This window comes from Petaurus breviceps, unplaced genomic scaffold, assembly GCF_028583685.1.
Source record: "Petaurus breviceps papuanus isolate PSGF00001 unplaced genomic scaffold, PetGlider_PUasm1.0 174, whole genome shotgun sequence".
NCBI lineage: Eukaryota > Metazoa > Chordata > Mammalia > Diprotodontia > Petauridae > Petaurus > Petaurus breviceps.
The window spans coordinates 2,561,021-2,583,001 of NW_027185761.1; the positions used below are offsets into that span (position 1 = coordinate 2,561,021).

General features: G+C 37.7%; 1 protein-coding gene across 17 annotated transcripts in view; it reads left to right on the top strand.

The window, feature by feature from the left end:
• Window positions 1-21,981, top strand: part of IKZF1 (IKAROS family zinc finger 1) — a 135,343-nt gene that overhangs the window by 23,846 nt on the left and 89,516 nt on the right. For all 17 annotated transcript variants that reach the window (XM_069083700.1, XM_069083698.1, XM_069083690.1 and 14 more), the window contains exon 3: window positions 10,000-10,119. In XM_069083700.1, coding sequence (XP_068939801.1) covers window positions 10,000-10,119 — 120 coding nt within the window. The remainder of the gene's footprint in view (window positions 1-9,999; window positions 10,120-21,981) is intronic.

Below are 21,981 nucleotides of genomic sequence, written 5' to 3' on the forward strand. Positions count from 1 at the left end.
CACACACACACACACACACACACACACACACACACACACACACACACCCCTGGCCGTGTAACCTTGGGCAAGTTACTTAACCCCAATTGCTTAAAAAAAAAAAACATCTTTTAAAAATAGAGAGTTTGGGAGAAGGCGATTATAGGTGTGGAATGTTGCATATACTTCCAGATAAGGGTCTTGTATCATTTGTTTTGCTTAATTATTCATAATGTTTGTGATATAAAAACAAAACATGTCAATAAAACTTTAAAAAAAATCATTGTGAGTATCTTATAAATGCCACGCTTCTCTCTTGTTTCCTAGAACAGTGTCTTGCATATTAGTTGAAACTAAATAAATCTTTTTACATTAAGTGAATCAGTAGTATATTAGTTAAGATGGCGGTCTTGCACTGTTTCTAAGAAATCAGGAATTTGTCAGCTAAACTCTAGAAGTCAGAAATAAAATATAAATAATATCTATAACAGAAGGGAAAGCTCTTAAAAGAAACCTTTGTAACTCCTCAACTGCTAGCATTCCTCCTCCTGCATCATTCTATCATGCAACATACATGTAACTGTATTGGGGAGTAAATGCCTCTTTTGAAGAATCAGCCAAGAGGGGACTTAGTGACATGTCCTATTAGAGAAAAAATTTGTGAAGTTCAATTTCTTCTGTCAGAGAAGATACAGAATTTAACTGTAGTCCAGACTAATTTTAGTTATTTAATGGAATTCTATTAATGTCACATTTACCTGGGGTATTCTTCTCGCATTTTACTGGTTGGTGAATTTGATGGGGCACCACTTTTTGGTTTCTCAAATGATTCCCTGAATCAGCAAAGAATTCTGAAGGGTAAGACTCAGAAGTTGAAGTGATCACATAGGAAGCTGAATGTGAATGCTTTATTTCTGAACCAGTAATGAAGCCAGCTTAAGGAAGGGATTGAGACTCTTCAGGGGAGTCAGGATTTTCTCCAGAACTATCAAGATGTTAGACTAGGTGATATGATTGTAATATAATGGAAAGCAAACTGATCTAGAAGGTAGAAGTGTCTAAATTGGACTTGCATCCCCAATATTTTGCTGTATGCCCTGTCATGGAACTTCTCTGAGCTTAGTTTCTTCATCTGCAAAGTGGATCTATTCAGACTTTCATTGCCCACTTCAAAGAGTGGTTGTGTGGAGAGGTTTTGGGAAGGCTTAAAGCCCAATGTAGTTATAACCTGTTATTATATCAGTTTATTGATTCAATAAACATCTCCCTGAAGATATGCAAGTTTGTCTAACAATGCAATTCATCAGTATTTGCCTTTATACTTGTGCACACAGAATAATTTTTAATTTTCCTCTTTCTCCTTGCTGTCTATTCTGCTGAGTTTCTTATTGATCAAGTCTGGCCCATGGTACTTTAGAACCATCATCCCCACTGTTTTCCATTATTCCTCTTTGGCTTGTGGTGTGTGCTTTCCTTCTATAGTGTGGATAAAAGTGTTGAGACTCAGCTACGGTGACACTCAAGAAGTAACATTTAATTAAATGCAAGGAACCCTACTGGAATGAAATGCCTCTTAAAAATCAGAAACCATGGTCTAGACATGATTGGTAGTGTCTGACTATGCCTCAGGATAAATGGTTAATTAAATTGAAATGTAATGACAAAAAGTTGGTTTGGATGAATTTGAAGGATCTACTGACTATAAGGAGAAACCTTCTTTAACTATTACACTCAGAATATTTTTATTATATCTACCTTGCTTGGTCCATAGTTATTTAAAGAGTTCTGGAAATGTCTTGATAATGAATGACAGTAGGAAGAAAGTAATGTATCCATTATGGATAAGGATACTTATCCAGTGTTGAATATTGACGTCTCTGGGACTCTGGAAGTTGAAATCTAGCAATGGGCAGAGAATTAAGTTGATAGAATCTCAGAGGTAAAAGGGTTCCAGAAGTCATCTGGTACCACATATCACAGGATATTTAGGCCCAGTCCTTTTTAGGATCACCCTTCTACAATATTCCCCTAAATGATCATCTGCCTTCTTTGTGAAGACCTCCATTGAAGGAGAATACACTGTGCTCTTGAGTAGACCATACCACTTTTGGACAGCTCTAATTATTTTAGAGGTGCTTTTTTTCCTTATAATTAATCAAAATCTCCCTCTTGGCAACTTTCATCCATTGTTTTTAGTTCTGCCTCCTAAGACTAAACTTTAAGGACAAGTGAAATCCCTCCTCTAGACGATCACTTTTTTTTTTACACTCAAAGACTAAGAAGCTTAGAATTGACACAAGGTTAGTTCATTGGACAAATTCTTTTGCAGAATTAAGTGCTAGGCTAGGAGTTAGAAGACCTGGAAGCAATTCCTAGCTTTTAGATCAATTCAACAGATATTATTAAAGGCCTATGATGTTTATGGCACTATGCTAGGTACTGGGGTTAGAAAGACAAAAACAAAACATCCCCTGCTTATAAGGAATTTATATTCTGCTGGGGAATACAATAGGTAACAGTTGGCAAATACAGAATATTTTGAGGAAGGAAAGACCACTAATAACTAGGAAGACCAGAAAAAGGCTTCCTGCATCAATTGACTCTGGAACTGAACCTTAAAAGAATCTAAGAACTCCCAAGAGTTGGAGATAAGGAGAGAATCTAGCCATAGCCTGGAAGTTGGGGGCAGAGAGTAGTGGAGAGGGAATCTACATAAGGGGGTAGAGAAGTGTAATAGAATACCAGTTTGGGACTCAACATAGGATGGGTAGATGGTGAGTATTATGAAATGAGACTGAACTGATAGGGTGGAACAGGATGGTAAAGGGCTTTTAGTGTGGAACTGAAAAGATTTTTTTTATTGTCTTAAAGGCAGTGTAGAACTATTAAAGATTTTTTAGTAGAAGAATGAAATTTTAGATATGTGCTTTTGGAAGGTTACTTTGACATCTGTGTGGAAAGAGAGGATCTGGAAGAAGGGAAAGCAGTTAAGAGAATGTTGCAACAATCCAGACAAGAGTTGGTGGAGGTTTGAATTAGGGTGGTGGCTATATGAGTGGAGAGAGAAAGATATGGAGGTAAATCCAACAAAAACTGAGTGCCTAGATTAGAGGAGCAAAGAAGAAAAAATGAGGGTGATTGAGTGTTGAGAATATGGGTGACAGGAAAGATGGTGCTGGCCTCAACACAAATAGAGAAGTTTGATGGAGGGGTAAGTTTAGGAGGTAAGAGAACGAGTTCTGTTTGTAGATGTTCAGTTTGAGGTTCCTGTGAACAGCCAAGTTGGGGTGTACAGCAGGAAGGGTGCAGGACTGTAATCAGGGTAGAAACTAGGGCTGAGCTGAAGGTTTAGGAGTCATCTTCATAGAGATGATCACTCAATCCATTGTGGCTCATGAGATAACAAAGAGGAAGGAGCATAAAAAGGACCAATGGCAGAGCCTTGGGGAGATACCTGTTTAAAAGGAGAGGGAGATAGAAGTAGAGGAAACAGAAATAGCAGCCTGACATGTAGGAGGAAAACCAGAAAAGGAAAGCCACAGAGCTGAGGAAGAAGAGAGGATTGAGAAGGAGAAGGTGGTGAGCAAGAGTAAAATCTGCCCAAAAAAATACAGAAGGATGGACGCTGAGAGAAGACCATAGAGTTTAGCAGTGAAGAAATTATTTGGTAACCTTAGAGAAATCAGTTTCAGTGGAGAGGTGTGGTCAGAGGTCTGATTGCAAAGTGAAGGGGAGGTGAGGAAGTTGAGGCAAGAAGTATAGACACTTTTCCCCCTTAGGAGTTTGCCTGAGAAAAGGAAGAGAGGTAAAAAAAAAAAAGACACTGACTTTTAGTAGCTATGTGACCAAATAACCCAACAACTGAGTCTCAGTTTCCTCTTCTGTAATGCCAATAGCCTTGGATTTGAAATCGGAAAACCTGGATTAACATCTTGGCTAAATTGTCAACTAATTATGTGACTTACACAAGTCCTAAAATCTCACTTTCTTCATATGTGAAGTGAGAAGTTGAACCTAAAGTTTTCTTCTGAGTATAACATGTGTTATCCTACAGTTATAAAGCCCTTTGTAATCTTAGAGTGCTAAATGTACATGCTAAAGGTAACTCTTGTAACAGTAATTCTCATCTGATATGAAAGGACCTTGTTATATAATTTGAGAATTAGTCTTTGGCTAATTGTTCTTTCAAACTGAGAACTACAATATTTAGCATTTCTTTGGTGTCTCCTTAAAAGCACCGAATCACAAGGCTTCAAAATATAGAACCGCTTTTCCTTACACAGGATAGATTCATATCTGAGTTGTTCAAGAATCGTGAAAAAAATTCACCTTATTGGATTGCCCTCCCCATGAGTCTGTACAGTCAGTACCATTTACTACCTTGGGTGGGATTCCAGAAAGGGGAGAGGCTACGTTTTTCTTCTCCATGTTGATACTTTCCTTCTTCTGCTCTCTTTATTGGACTCTACTGTCCCACATTTCTGATTTGGGTTTTCTTATCAGTTACTAACTCATTTTATCCTTGCTGCTTCTATATTATTGTCTCCTCCAGCCAACGATGCTCTCAACTCCTTTACATTTCTTGAGCATCTGGATCATGGGGCAATTTTATCGTAGCCTTGAATGACTGTAATCTAGTTCTAGGAAGCTCTTGTCATGTTCTTCCACCTCAGACACCTGTGACTCAGAGGGACAGGGTCAATCTCTTGCTACATAAATGTGAATGGTTTCCACAAGAGGAAGGTTGTCTAGTAATCCACAGACCTTCTCCCCTTTTCTCAGTTTCAAATTTTTCCCGTTTTGTGTCGTACTTGAATAATAATTATAAGCCATTCAAGCTGTTTTTGCTCTTAAGTTCTATTTAAGGCAGTGACAATTGCCAGACATAATGCACATAACAACCAATCTTTACTAACATAAAAGCACTTCAGTTTCTTTCTGGCCTTTTGCTTTTTCTTGGGAAATTCTCATACTCTTAAGCCTTCTTTAGTGATCCGTCTTGTCTGAAGCATCCAGATAGACCCAGTAATGTTTTTTCCTGAAAATATCCCAGTTGTAATTCAGCTAAAAGGGTAGCATTTAAATAGGTAGCAAATAAAATTTGTTCTCCGTATTCCAGAGTTTGCAGCACTGTTCCCTATTCTCATATTTTCAGGTCATTTGAGTATTCTAGTTTTAAAATAAATGCAGGAAGAGACTTTACATGTTACTTGAGAAGTTATGACAAAAGTAACAGTTCTCTTTTTATTACTGTTCGCATGTTATTATACACAAATAGATTATAAACTCCTCACAGGCTGAATAAATTTATCATTACTTCTCTTGGTGTCTTGCATAGTGCAGTGCATAGAGTAGGTGCATAACAAAAGTTTCTGAAAGATTATTATAGTAAAATAAACATCAGATATGTATATAACATATGATTACTCCTAGTTATAGTATTTCCCACGATTATATGTCACCTGAAAACTTGAACTGCCTCTATGTAGGAAACTATTTTATATGCCATCAAGATTTGCTGTTCATTTCAAATGAGTAGTTGATCAAGTTGATCAAACAGCCCACTCCTGTGCCTTTCTGTTCTCCCATTTGGAATGCCCTTCTAATCTTTGCCCATCACTTCTGTTACATCTTTTCTCAAAATGCTCCAATTCCAAAAGGCCTTCCTTGACTAACCCTACCTCCTGCAGATGAGTCATTTCGTCAATGTATTGTGGTACTGCATTGTTGGAAGGGTGAGCTTAGGGAGTGAGATAATGAAGATATGCTAATATCCTTTGCTAGTTTTAAGTATATACATTTTAAACCCTTCTCTCCCAATTAAATTGCAACTTCTGTAATGAAAGAAATCATATATCTTCTTAGGATCAAAAGTTTTAGGGCTAGAAGGGTTCTTAGTCCGACACCCTCATTTTACCTGTGAGAAAACTGAGATTCAGAGGTAAGTTAGTGACTTGCTCAGGGTCACACAGGTTTAAGTAAAAAAGGTAGCATTAGACTCCTGGTCATCTGACTTCTCATCCAGAGCTGTATTTTCTTCTCCCAAATTTAGAGGTTAAAGAAGCATTAGGGACCATCTAGTCCAGCCCCCTCACTTCATAGGTAAAAGAAATAAGACTTAACCAGGTTAACTTGCTTAAAATCATCTAGCTAGTAAATGCCAGAGTCAGTATTTGAAGCAGATTCTTCCAACTCCAAATGCAGTGCTCTGTCCATGACAGTTTCTCACAATGCTAGCAACTGCATATGCATCAGACCAAGAGTGGGGAACCTATGGCCTCAGGGTCACACATGGCCCTTGCAGTCCTCAAGTGCAGCCCTTTGACTGAATCCAAACTTCACAGAACAAATCCCCTTAGTAAAAGGATTTGTTCCATAAAACTTGGACTCAGTGAGAAGGCCACATCCAAGGTTCCCCATCCCTGCACATATATATAAAACAGCTGCTGGCATTAACAGAAATCCAAAAGAAGAAGGCAACAGCATGATATACATATGTGTGTGTATACACACACTAAGTAGACTCAATGCTTTCTGAATGAATGAAAGCATATGTTATTTTAGGTAAAATGGTTATCATTTATGTGACTAAACATAACTTTTCTTATCATCTCTGAAGGTACAACTACATATACAATTGAAATGGAGAATCAGACAATTATCTAGGTACTTCAGTCCAGTAAAATTATCTTTGAAACATCATTATCACATTTCTGGCAAATTCTAAATTTTCCAACTATTTTCCTCAGTTCTACCACCAAACCCTTTGTGTCACATATATCACTTTATGTACTCTGAGAAATTGTTTAGGAAAATCTTAGATGTTCTTCTTCAAGTATGAATTAATTTTAATAATCACTTTTATTAACTAAATACAGGATAGAATGAATTCAAACTTTTTACATTAAAACCTTACTAACCATGGGGAAAGGTATAAAGTTGGATTTACCTTGCACCTAGAGGAAATCACTGCCCTCTGGGCCTCAGTAAATACTCACCTGGGATGAATTAGATATCAAAGCCTCTTCTGGCTCAATATCCTATGAACCTATCCATAGGTTTCTATGACTGTGAGTACTGGGACATCCTCATTATAATTTTTGGAAATGATGGTGATTGACACATAGAATTTTCTAGCATTATGAATCACTTTCTTCAAAATTCATTCAGCAGTGCCAAGTGGGCCAACTGGGTTATTGTACACCATAGTCATTGTTGCTGGGAAGGCTGAAGCTGGTGAACGGTGTGATTTCAGGAGTTCTTAGCTATAAAAGGACTATAGAATATGGTGCTCTCTTAGAAGTGGAAGGCCACCAGGCTGCCTAAAGAGGGGCACACTGACCCAGGTTGGAAAAATGGAGCAGCTTAAAGCCTCTTTGCCAGGCAGTATTGGGATCAGGTCCATGAGTGACTGCTGTACTTCCAACCCAAATGAGATAAGGAAACCAAGTCTCAAAAAATCACGTTAAATTCAACAAACACTCAAGTGCCTACTATGTACTATCATGAAATAGGTAGAACAAATATTATCCTTCCCATTCCATAGATGAGAAAACCAAAGCACAGAAGATAAGTGGCTTATCTAAGGTCACAGTCACAGAGAGTCAACAAATGAAAAAGTTGGGACTAGAACCCAGGTCACTTGACTTTTCCTTTTATTCAAATACATTGTCATTGCCCTTCAGCAACACAATCCTTTAGCATGAACTCTGGGAAGAGAGGTAAGAATATTGTATTTCAATTAAAACTTCAATATTCTGTACTGAGATTGATGAGGGACTTTTAAGAATACTTTAGTTGGTTTGCAAATAGTGAGCGCGAGTGACTTATTTTGGAGAAGTTGTAGTGACATCAGTATTTGCATTCTTTTTTTACTACCTGCCTTTCTACTCAGAGTTTTTGAGAAAGGTCTTGAATTGAAATGGATTATGAAAATAACTGGTACTAGTGGGAGCCTAGTTCAGTACAAGGATAACATCTTTCCTGCACATCTTAATCTTAATGAATCTAGAATCTCAAATCTTGTGAGTTCAAAGATAGGTCAACCTTAACTCTAGCATGTCCCAGAAATGGGAATGCTTTCTTCGACATCTCAACCAAGGGCCATTAAATCTCTGCTTGAAGACCTTCAGAACTCACTACCAACTAAAGCAGCCCACTCTATGGTTGGACGGTTTTAATTTCATTGGTCTTAATTCTGCCCTCTGAGACCAGCCAACATAGGGTTAACTTCTCTTTCACATAACATCCCTTCAAGTACTTGAAGGCATCTCTTATGTCTTTTCTGATCATCTTCTCCAGTCTAAACATCTGCAGTTCCTTCAACTGATTCTCTTTTAGCATGGTTTTGTATTTCCTTCCATGCTGGTTGACCTCATTAGAGTGCTTTTCTGCTTGTCAGTGTTCTTCTTAAAATATGGTGTGCAGACTGAAAGAGATATAGACTGACCGGGGAAGAGCGCAGTAGAACTCTTGCCTCTTGTTTGGAAAAGACAGAGACATCTATTGATGCAGCCTAAGTTTGCATGACCCTTTTGAGACCAAATTCTTAACTCTCAATGAATATGCAGTTCACTATGCATCATCAGGACATATATGACACATATGTATGTATATATGTATATATCTATATGGCATAATGTATGTATATCAAGTCACCAAGCATTTATCAAACACCTGTTACATGCCAGGCCCTTTGCTAAGCACTGAGGGAACAAAGACAAAAATAGCCCTTGCCCTCAGGAAGCTCACAGTCTAATGGGAGAAGACATCATGAAAATAACCATGAACAAGCAAAATATATACAGGATAAATTGGGCATAATCTCAAAGAGAAGACACTAAAATTAGGGAAGACCATGAAAGCCTCCTTGAAGAAAGTGGAATTTCAGCAAGAAAGCCAGGAGGTGCAGGTGAGGAGGAAAAGCATTCCAGGCATAGGTAACATCCAGGGGAAATGCAGGGAATGAACTGTCCCATGCAAGAAATAGCAAAGTGACCAGAGTCACTCGATTGTAAGGTATGTGGAGGAAAGTAAGGCATAAAACACTAGGAATGGACCAAATGCTGAAGGACTTTAAATCCAAATATAATAAATGCCTAATTTATTAAAATCCCTTCTATGTTTTGCACATGGACTCTTTTCCAGGCAAACCTCCCTAATTCTGTATTTGCATGGTTCATTTTTTTTTCAATCCAAGTGTTGGAATTTACCTTTGTCACTGAAATTTTATCCAAAAGATTTAGTCCATGATTCTGGTCTGTCAGGATGTTATTTTTTATCTGAGTTCTTTCATCCTTGATTGCTTCATATCATCAACCGATTTGATGAATATACCATCTATGTCTTTTCCAAATCACTGAAAGAAATACTAAACAGACTAGGACCAAGAGAAGAGTCCTATGGCATCCCTGTAATGACCTCCCTCCAGGCTGATATTGATCCTTCTGTCCCTACTCTTTAAATACACATTACATATTAAATACATTTAATACACACCCAGACTATGTCTTTGTAGTTTATACACATGGAGACTTTTGTAGGTTGCATTGTATACACGCTTTTATTTATTTGTGAAATATTATATGCAACTCATAGGCTACCTTGTTTTTCTTTTTCCTATTTCAGATTGTCGATACTATAAGGGTTTATTTGAAAGGCAAGGTATTGATCAAAAGAACCTAGCTGTATAGGAGAGAAACTTGATGGCACATTACATGCCACCTTTCTCCACTCTCTCTTATCCCACAAATTAGATTAAATTACAGGGTTGTAATCAAATTGTGTAGCTTTGAAAAAGCTACAAGACTGGTACCTCTGTACCCAACATAACTTCCCTTTCTAGGATGCTTAATTGAGTTTTCTTAAGAATAAGGAAACAGTATCCTGTGGATATCTTGCTATGCTTTGCATAGTGAACTCTTCATGGCAAAAGCCCAGGGAGGCTCTGACATTGGGAATGTGCCAATCTTTCAGGCTATGACCAACCACTCTAATAGAGGCTACTTTTTATCTTCTTAGGAAAGGAAAGTCCTTCAGTAAGTGATGTACCTGATGATTCAGATGAACCTATGCCTGTACCAGAAGATCTTTCTACCACTTCAGGAGGACAGCAGAATTCTAAGAATGAAAGAGTTTTGGGTAAGATAGTCTCCCTACTATACTGTTCTCATGATACCTTTTATTTTTTTACAATTACAGTTAATTCTAAAAATTTTCCTGTATCTCCTTCAAAGAACAATCATTCCTTTTCCCAAAACTTTCTCCAAGCTAGCCTATACATGCAGCCAAGAATCAAAACTTTAGAAATCAGAATACTAAAATTCAGAATATTTTCCCTGGGAAACACTTTGTGGAAGGGTTGGGGATAGGGTGGAATCATACATACAGCCTCAGAGCTGACTTGTACATGAGAAAATTTTGATTTTGAAAAATATGATTTAAGTAGCACTCTTTTGGACTCCAAATCACAGTGGAAAAATCTCTATTGCTCAGCACATAGCTAATAGAACACTTTTAAGAAGGTATAAGATAAGAGGTCATAAATCTGAGGCTAGAGGTCACACAAAGACAAACTTCAGAAATTTGTGACTCTGGGGTAAGTGATCAAAATGTGATGCAAGTATCACAAGCACTACCAAATGCCACTTGGGGGCCAGGCCTGAACCAAGGAAGAACCTATGGTGGACAGACATGTCAGGGCCTGCACAGACACAGACAGGAGAGGACAGGTGACAGGCAGGGGCCAGGCACAGATATGCTTACTCAGCATGGAGAGATGGAAGACAGACATGGGGGTGGAGGGGCTTACTAAGCAGATGGGCAGAGAGGAATAATTTTTTTTTCTCTTAGCTCCAGAGTCTTAAGCAAAGCCCCCCTACGAGGGGGATGGGGTTGGGGTAGGAGGTAGTCTCTCCAGGAGTGTTCCTCTGCTTTCCTGGAAGGAGTTGTTTTAGGATTTGGCAGGGTTGAGGAACCCCTATCGGGGAGGTACAGGAGTAGAGAGAGAGAGGACAATGCTGTACAGTAAAGTTAACATAGGCGTAGTTTTTTTGGAATGTGGATTTCTTTCAGAATTCTTTACATAAAGCTGAATTTGCATAATGCGAATTTACATAAGGCCAGAACTGTCTGTGTTTTCTTATGTCCATAGAATGAAATAACTGATTAGTCATGACCCTATCACATAGTAAATATCCTTCCCTCCTGCTATCACATAGACAAAATTAGGCCAAATATTTTCATGACTGAGAAACAAAAAAAAGGGGCGGGGGGGGGTTCCATGGGATTAGTATTAAAGAGGCAACATGTTGCAGTGAAGAAATACTGCATTTGGAATCAAAGGACCTGGGTTCAAATCCATCTCTGCCTCATACTCCTGTGTGATCTCTGACAAATCAGACTCTGCAGGACTAAGTTTCCTCCTCTGTAAAATAAGGGGGCTTGAATAGGTGATTCTTTCAAGCTCCAAATCTATGATCCTAAATCCTAGTATAATCCCATACTAAAGGGATTGCTGAAATCATTCAAGAAGGCTAAATGCTATAGGGGAGGAGAGTAAAGCAAAAAAACATGTGAATCCTATTCAAGTTTTGGGGTTTTTTTAATCCTATTTTTCTTACTGGTCAACAGTGACATGCAGGCATTTATAAGCCCGTTCATGTACTGTTTTGTATTTTACCTGGATTCAAGTTCCACCTTGGACACATAAGGGCTATATGACTCTGGGTATAACCAGTGCTCTAGGCCAGTAGTATCAGACTGAAATGGCTGGGGGTACCCCTAAAGCATATTTAAGGGTCCCTACAGATTGCGTGTTGACTTAGCTACATAGTAATATTATCCATGTTTTATTTTGTTTGGAGTTTTTTGTTAAATATGTCCCAATTTTAACATTTTATTCTGGTTCAGGCAGCACTCAGGAATGGTGTAGGCCATGTGCAGCAGACAGGAGGCTAGTTGACACCTCTGGTCTAAGTAGCTCTCTAAGACTGAGATATAGAGTAGGTGCCAACCTGTATTAGTAGCCTTTTCCTCACTTGAGATTCCCTTATACCAAGGAAATCACAGATCCAACCTCTATCTATATAGAAAACTAAATCCATTTTTTGAAATCTTTAAAGTCTGCTTTTCTAGTTTATAAAGTAATTGGAATGACATGTCTAACCCTTGTAAGGATCCAATCAGCAGCGACTTGAGCAGAGAGTCATTTATTGGCGAGTTTGTTTTAAGCATGGAAATGTGCTCTCACTGTTCAAGGCTGGTCAGGCTTTTGAATGATTTTTTTCACTTTTTAGTGCTATTCAGCCAGTGCAGCTCAATTATATTTAATAGTTTCATTCTGTTCAGCCATTCAGGAATTCATAGTTTTCATAAAGTTGGTCATCAGGTTTTAAACATTAAAAACATTTCTGGGTGCCCCTTTTCTTTCTTTTCTCCCCTCCCCTCCCGTCCCCTCCCCTCCCCTCCCCTCCCCTCCTCTCCTCTCCTCTCCTCTCCTCTCTCTCACAAATAATGATTAAAATAGCAACATTGGGTGACAGTCGATGGGTCTACCGTTGTCCTTATTACCCTAATTAGTGGTATTTTTTTTTCAACTAATTTTTGTGCTTTCTCATTCTGTGATTTTTATCCCTTTAGACAGGTCCATATTGGATGTTATGGAGAAAATAGTATTTTAAAGTGTATTGTCAGGGCAGAGAGGATCTGGACACATGGAATGATAGGAGAATATAAAGTCTGGAGTCCACAGACGCAAACAAAAAAAATCATGGATGGCAGATCTGTGGAAAGAAAGCAAGGATAGGAAGGACATGATAGTATGAAGTTGAGGAAGTGAGTGAAGAAACGAAGAAAGAGGATAGTAAAAATAAAAGACAAAAGTAGAAGAATTAAGGTTCACTGAAAGAAATAAAATTGGATAAATCAGGCATTTAAAAAAACTGGTGAACTAAACACAGAAATCTTTTTTTTTAAAAATTCCAGTGTAGAGCAAGATATTATGACCTATTAATTTTTTTCTACCATGTAATGAAGTAATACATATAAAGCAATTATAGAATCAATAAGAGATCTTGAATACCAATAAAGGAATTAAGATCATTTTCAAAGAAGGAAAATCAGGGTCATTAATATCAGAGTCCTAGAATTATAGGTTTTAGAGCTGAAAGATATATTTGAGATGGATTTGGGTTGAATTTGATGATCCAGCTTTTTCATTTTATAGAAGAAGAAAGGTTTTGACTTGTCTAAGGTCAAATACTAGAGTTTGAACCCAAGTCTTGTGCCTTCAAATACAAATTTCTTTCTACTCTACTGAACACCTGAATTTGATTCACTAGGTGGATGAGCTTTGGCAAATCAAAAGATGTTTTAATTGGAAGGGACCTTAGTGATAAAATCAACCAACCCCCCTATCCTATCCTTGTGAAGTGAGTTTTTGAACCCAAGTGTGAGTCATCTAACCTTATTAAGTTTTAATTTCCTCCTCTGTAAAATGAGGGAAATAATACTTGTACTACCTAGCATTCAAGAATATCATAAGAATAAAATAGATGACAAGGGTACAAGTGATTTGTAGTCTTAAGTACTATGAAAATGTAAAGTATTATTATTTTAAAAAAACAAGAAATTGTCAGAATATGGAAAATAGCTAACAATCAGTGATTCAATTTGTAAAACAAAAAGGAAATAGAAAATTAATCTTTTAATATAAAGGGGGAAAATACCTTCTCAGTTTGAAGGAGAGAAAATTGTTAACAAATGGCATGAGAAAAGTTAAAGGCTTATTTTGATCTGGACAAAGTGCTGGAATTCCAGTCTTTTCTTTGAAACTTACGAGATGTGGGACTTTTGGAGCTTCTCTTTGTCCATCTGCAAAATGAGGGGGTTGGTCGCTAAGTCCCCTTCTAGATCTAAATGTCTGATTCAGTGATCATGTGAACAAAGAACCAAAGACTACAGGGAGAATGGAAAATTAAGTTGGTGTAGAAGATGATCCAGTGAAAAACTATAGGTTTCATCAATACTCAGTGTGGTCATAAATTAAGACCAAAGTCATTTTAGAGACACTGGTCGTCATTCTTAAAGATCTTATGAAGAATTGGGTGAATGTAATAAAACTGAAATCATGTGAAAGATATTGGACAAAGTCTTGGATTTTGATGGAAATAAACCAGTATCATGTTTATCTTTAAAAGGGGGCTAGGAATATCCCTTAAAATTATATGTAAGATTAACCCAGACAAATATGAGAGCAGAAACCTGGGTGTAATAATCACCCACAACTTTAAAAACAGAAGATATTATCAATATAAGTATTTTTTCTTTATAGAGGGTATGATCAATATAATTTACCTTGACATTGGCAAGTGTAAAGTTTTGTCCTCTTTAGATAAATACACTGAAGTTTGGGGGTTAGAACCGCCTGATTGGTGCTGATAATTGCTGTCTGAATGTATTTTCTTGGGAGAAGCTGTGTAAGAGGGAGAATTTAATTGATGGATAATAGGGTTGGTAAAGCATGTCTATAGTACTTAGTCCTAATCTAGACTCTTAAATGAAAAGTGGTTCAGCAGAGAAACCTAGATTGAAGTCCAAGAACCACAAAGTAAAGAGATGGAAAAAGAGGCCTACCAAAAGGTCAAGCAAAGTCTTATGCCATGTGGGGAAAGGAAGGCTGAGAGAGGGTGATTTTTATAAAAGAGGATGATCCATTGCCTCTTGTTTTTAACCAAGAGAAAAAAGTGGTTTATACTTCAGCATGATGGATTCATGTCAGATGCAAAGAATTGCCTGACGGTGAAAGTTAATTGTTCAGGATTGAAGTGGGCATTTAATAGGTATTGGATTGGACTGGGTTGGAACAAATGAAAAGTTTATTCATTGTGACTGCATAGTTTCTTTTCCTCATGTTAAAAAAGATAGATTCTTAGCTATCTAAGTGTATATGTGTGATACTAGCTAAACCAAGAATTGGTGACCCCTTAGGCAGCCTTGTTAGTCCTCATTTTTTATATTTACAATATAAAAGTAGTATATGTACTTGATATCCTGAGAGCTATTGAAAAGGGGTGGAAAAAATGATCAATTGGAAGAAATGTCTTTTGTAAGATGAGGTTGAAATTACTGACTAGATATCACTTTTTTAAGCTCAAAAAGAAAATGTTCATCTAAAAACAAAATCTTCAGATGTCAGGGGACAAGCACTCAACATTTTCCTACTAGAATAGAAAGGGAAATTATAAAGAAAATAGTGCAACAGTACAGATGTGAGATGGGATGGTGTGGGAAGGATACTTGTCACACTGAATATCGAGGACCTGAGTCTGAGGTTCATCTGTGAAATGGTAACCTTGTACGTACTTCCTTCTCTTAGTCCCAGTTTCTTCAGCCTAGCTGGGGGATTGGAAATGGATTGTGAGGAAAATGCTTTAGAAACTTCAAATTCATATAAAAGTGAGTTATTGTGATGGGTCAGTGTGTGTATGTGTGTGTGTTTTTATACATGTAGTACAGGAAGAATCATGGCTTGTTAGGTAAATAAATAGCCTCTAGTCCAGAAAATCTGGTTTCAAGTTCCACCTTTGGCACATACTGGTTCTGAAATCCTGGGTAAATTACTTGGCCTCTCTATAAATCCTGGGGAACTCTAAGTCACCAAATAGTTGTGGAAACTACACCAATGAAATTATATGTGTGTGTATATGTATATATATATATACATATACATATATATGTGTATATTTGTACTTCATTGTGATAGAGAATATCCCCTTTACCTTCTCATGTAACTGGCATCCACCACATAGAAGTCTTTTAAAATCCATCCATTCTCCACATGCCCTGCCCAGGGGAGTGATTGTTGTTGGGTTGTGATGGGCATATTTTTAACTGTGATAAACCACCCCTTTCCAGAATTTTGTGGTTGGCCATCCCATCTTGCCAGCCAACATTCAAGAAGGCTCATTGTTCTTCTCTAGAAGCAGGTTTTGAGAGCCTTAAAGACCCATGTATCCCCATTCCCATAGCTTTAAATTAGAACTTGATTTACCTTAACAGAGTAAGAAAATATAGGGAATGATTTCAAGATTGTGTTCTTGGGAGAGCAGAGAAGTGATAGGGTCAGCATTCAGGACGTTTTGTGATCTGTACAGTCAAAGAAGAAAATATACTCAGTAGTACTGAAGTCTCACAGCAGAATTTGAAGTTGTACGAATATCAGTACATTGGCCTTCCTTCTAACTTGGGCCTTTTGGAAACTGTTGCCTTGATGATGTAGCCTGGATGCAGTGCAAATATCTGTTGTTAAAAACACTTGTGCTACGCAGTGGAGAGGGTTACAAAGAAAATGCTTAGGCCCCTGGTGTTTCAGAATGGAAAGAGAAAGCTCTGAGCTTTGTCTGCATTGGAGGGAGAGGAGCAGCCGTGCTTCAGCTGTGTGGCTTGTGAGTACGGATACTGGGCCTGCTTATCTAATCAGCAGTTAGAGGAAGTTGTGTTTATCTGTAAAATACATCTCTTCTGCTCCGATAAACCCAGTTTTAGCGAGAGAGAAAGCATTATCTAGCAGGATCTCAGCAGTGTCTGCAACAGAGATGAAACATGTTTCAATCCCAAACCTTCTCAACCTATGAGCAGTCAAAGGCTTGGGGGGAGGCTTGAAGACAGTACTTTGCTGAACTTTAATCCCTCTTAAGAGGAATGGCTGAAAACGTTGTGTGAGGACTCTAGGTTTACCTTCCTTTTTTCATTCTCTGCTCATTTTCATCCCAGGGCTTTTGTAGGCAAGGGATGGGGAAGGGAAGAGGAGGAGAGCTTGGCTTTTTCCCTTGACTTCCTCAGTTTTTATTTAGCATGATTTTTTATATTATTTGGCATTTCCAAAGTACATTTATTTCACCTCAAAATTACTTTTAAGTAAGTTTTTTCCTATAGGTTTCATCTTGTAGGGAATGCAAATGAAACACAATGAGATAGACATTTTGACAGAACCAGTTGTATGGATTAGTTTTATTCAAACTCTCCTTTGCATAAGGAAGCCTTTTTTTGGTGGGGCAGGGAGTTGGGGGGAATAATTTGGATGCAAAAAAAAAGAGAATAAAATAGCATCAAAAAAGTTAAAACGAGTTTCAGAAGGAGGCACAAAAAAAACTAATTTAATGTACACTTTAAAATATTTAATAAATTCCAGTTTCATATTTCAAAAAAAGATGAAGCACAGAGAGATTGAGTAACCTACAGAGAACGTGAATGAAACAGGTGAGATTAAAATTTAGCATCATCACTATGTCTAAATATACTGATTTCACCTGGTGGTTCACCCTGACTCACACCCAGGCCCAATCATATCAGTTTTTAAAATGTAAAAGTTATCAACATTCCTGATATCAGATGACTACATGAACAGTCTGGGAACACACAGAGAGGGGTTTCAAAAGTGTTTATGGTGTTTTGAAAGAGATAATATTAAAACACCTCTTCATATTCTGAGGGGTCACCCCCAAGGTGGCTTAGAGAAAGCAGAAGACCCAGTGACAACAGAGGGTCAGCAGGCACCAAGACTGCCCCAAACCTACAAGAAGCATGCATTGGTTCTTTGGTCACCACTGGGATAAGCCATGATAGAAAATAAAATAAAATATTCTAGATCAAATCAGCTTTTATGGTTTTGAAAAGTCTAGTAAGCATTTGCATAGTCTTTTACCTTCCTTACCTTTTTCTGGTGTGTAAGCTAAACAAAGCCCTCCTCTAATTTCTACCTGTGTGAACATAAGAAAGTTACTTAACCAGGCCTTGGTTTCCTCATTTATAAACCAAAAAGATTTAACAAAATGATCTCTACTGTCCCTCCTAGTTATAAATTGATGATCCAATGATGCTATGATCCTTATGCATTTGAAAGGAGCAGTTCTCTGTAGTTCTTTGTAGACCAAATTTTCCCTCTTTCTGCCAAGTGTAAAATACATTATGCTAATAGTTGTCAGTAGTCAGTTGGGAACTATCTTCAAGCTTCTTTTTGTCTTAATTTCAGAGAATACTTTACTCAGGTGAGGAAAATAAAGCCAAAAGACATGAAGTGACTTGACCAAAGTCACACAGATAAGCAAGCCTTGTCATTCATTCTCCCTCCTTACAAAATTCAGATTGGGTATTTTCAGCTTTAAAGCTTGAAGTAAAATGTGTTTTTAAAGGTACAGTCTTTTGATTTGCTTAAAGCTGACAATATACCATAAATTTAATGGCTTCTTTAAGTGTCAGCAATCTTATAAGAGCTGAATTAATAATGAAAATTACCATAAATTCCTCATTGCAAACTTTGATTCCCTCCTCCCCCAAAAGTGGACTTTTTCCCCCTTTTCTTACATTTCCAACCTCACCTTCCACCTTTATTTTGTTTATACATGTTTAGAACATTAACTCTGAAATGTGACCTATTTTTATCCTCAGAAACTTACTCTTTGTTCGGTCTTGCCTTTTACAACTTACCTAAAATATAAATCTTCAAGAAAAAAAAGGAACAGGAAATCACATTTTGAGTTTGTAATTTTAGCTTGTCTTCATTTTATTTTTCTCCTCCATTTTATCAACATGGGAATCATACCAGTTCAGTGTATCAAACAGCCGCCAGACATTCCGTTAACTTTCCTTCTTAGTTGGGGGTTGTGTTTCAGAAAGAAATGAAGCACACACACACACACACAACACAAAACACAAAACACACCCAAAGGCTTTTGAACTGCGGTTTCCAGTTACCACCTGTCTTCCTATCTGGTTAGGACCTTTTCTGGTTTGAGCAGTATAATTATAACACAGAAGACACACACACACACACCCCTTTCCCGTTTTCTTTATGCAAAGTAGAAAGTTTTAAAGCAGAGGAGCCCAAAGTGATTGCGCTGTAAAGTTTCCTTCACTGTTTTGCCCTCCTAAGGCAGAAGCCCCTCACAGGAAGTTATACTTGGTCCAGAGTGTTCAATAACTGAATGGTGAGTGGTTGAGTCAGGCTACTGTCATGTACGAGATAAGCCTAATTTTGTTCAAGGTTTTAACAGGAACTGAATTTCACAAATGACCACAGAATATCTGCACAAATTTTTAAACCTCTTTGCCAGTTAGGATTTGTGGGATAACAGAAATTTATCACCAACTCCAAAGGTGTGCTTCAGTGTATTTTGAAGGTCCTGACAGCTGCATTGCAAATTGTAAAGGGAAGATTCTGTGGGCAGCTATGTAGAAGGAAAAAAAAAGGTTTATTCTTTCCTTCCTCCTCTCCCTCCCCCTGTCCCGTTCCATCCCGGCTTCCTCCCTCTCTTATAGGAGAACAGTTTTGTGAAAGGACTAAAGAATTGGTCCAGATCATCTTTGCTCCATAATGTCACAAACTTGTAATCTTTTACATCAACTAGAATCTCCATTTGAAGGGATAAAGTTAAACTCGATTAGCCCTTTCATCTTTTACTGTTGTTATTTTATTGCTATTGGGTTTCAACAGAGATAGGATTTTCTTTTTTTGGCCTTATTTTGAAGTCTTTCCAGTGATTTGATTTCAAAAACTAAGTACGATCAGAATGAAGCCTGCCTGTTATGACAACCATATATCACTAGACTGCATATGATTTCAACAACATACCTCTGTCCCTGCAAATGTCCCTAAGAAGATGGAATGAGTGGTAAAACATCTTTTCAAATGAGCACTCCCCACATCGTTGTGGACTGAAGTTATTTCCTCCTGATGACTGTTTAACTGGCCCTTGTGAAATGAGTTTGGACTAAGTACCCCCAAGGGGCAGTTGTTTATATCAGAAACAGAAAAGTCACCGTCTGGGTTGCTAGAAAGTAAGTGACTTCCTTATGATTTTTTAAACTAGAGAGGCCATCATTGGAATGAAAACAGAAAATAAAATAATTTTTAATGGCTGCAGGTGTTTTTCCCACATCATTTATTCCCTACATTTACTCCCTCATCCCATTTTGGTAGGATTGAAACAAACAAGAATTTAGCATAACCAGGGCAGAAAATGAGCAGTACCCTAACCCCAGTTGAATACAGGGAAACGTTGCCAGAGTTCAGCTGGAGAGATCTTTAAGAGACTGGGATCGGGTGTGTCTTTCCAAGGCACACTGCCAAGGGAGTACTTCCCCCATGGGGGTATGTGGCTGCAGGCTACCGATTTCCAGTGAAATCACCAGGGAGAATGCTTCCAGTGAAGCACTGAACATCTTGGTTCCTTCCCCAGGAGGCTTTGTGTGATATGTGGAAGGCTTCCAAGATAAAGAACTTGTTTCTTTTTTTTCCCCCTTTACAAAGTAGATTAGGTAATTTTCTCATTTCTTTCAGAAGGATTTTTTTTTCTTTTAAATAAAGTCCTTCTAAGTGAGATAAATACTATTATCAACTTGGAGGCAACTATATTTCTGTATTACTATTATGACTATTAGAAGGAGTAGATATTTGTCTGCTTTTGCTGTATGTTTATGCTGGGTTGTTGAGCAAAGTAGCAATACAAATAGGGAACTGACATGGTTTGCTTGGCATGTACATCCACCATAATATCTGGGCCAAGGGACGTGGACTTGGTGAAATGTAGGAGATACTTCCTGGTGCAGCAGCATATTTATTTGGCTTTGTCCACCATTATTACAAGTAAACCTTAGTGATGTTGATATTCTGCTGAGAATGTTGTGCAGCTTTAAATGGAGTGGATTTTTTTTTATAAACCTGAAAGTGAAATATACATATATATATATAACTATCTTCATCTCCATTATCATGATTCTTATTATGACTTAAATATTAGAAGATGAAGAAGCAAAAATATAATTATGTGACATATATAACTTCATAATCAAGTAAATTCACCTTTTAAGAGTATGATTAATATCACTGTTATGACATTCTAGGACTGATTTTTGTACCTAATTTTGTAGCTTTTGGTTTTCAGGATATTATCAAAGAATTTTTTAAATTTAATGATTTTTCATCTACTTTAGAAGGATTTTCCCCCTAAAGCAGAGTTTCTTAGGGGTGGGGCATGAACTTTGTTTTAAAAATTGCATGTTGGGGGTGGCTAGGTGGTGCAGTGAATACAGTCACAGGCCCTGAGTTGTTCAAATCAAGCTCCAGACACTTAACACAAAAACTAGCCTGTGACCTTGGGCAAGTCACTTAACCCCACTTACCCTCTAAAAAGCAAAACAAAAAAAAAATTTGTATATTGATAACTGTATTTCAATAGAATTGTTTTCCTTTGTAATCCTATGTATGCAAAGTTATACATTTAAAAATATTATTCTGAAAAGGGTTCCAAAAAAATATTAAAGAACCTCTGCTCTAAAGGTTTAGAACTGAAATTAGCTTCCTACTTTCTTTCTCCATGTGTCTGTCTCTGTAGCTTTCTCTCTCTGTGTTGTCTGTCTCTAGCTTTCTCTCTGTCTCTCCCTGTCTCTGGCTGTCTTTGTCTCTCTCAGTCTCTGTATGTGTGTGTGTGTGTGTGTGTGTGTGTCTGTCTGTCTGTCTGTCTGTCTGTTCTCTTTGCCTCTGTTTGGGTCTCTATTTGAGTTTCTTTCTCTGTCTTTGACTATCTTTGTCTCTCTTTGTCTGTCTCTGTCTCAGTCTCTCTCTGCCCCCTCTCTCTCCCTGCCTCCCTCCCATACTCATATACTTGAATGGATACATGGTCTGTTCTAATCAGGCAACCTGGGACTGAGGCCTGTTTTTGCAGATAACAACATGCTCAGAGTCCTTGGTTCAGTCCCTGTTTTCTGGTGCCTCAAGTGTAAAATGTTAATTACAATGATATCAGCCTCTTTAGCACCTTACAGTAAGATTAGCAAAGCAATTAGTACCTTCTAGAGTTCCTCAGAAAAGTGCATCCAAGATATTCTAACAAGGATTCTTTTGAATGTACATGACAGTATTGGAATTGGACTTTTGGAGGAATTGTAAAAACTGGACAGTTCTCTAAAAAGCTCATTTAACTTCACAGCAATTCTTTCTCAGAA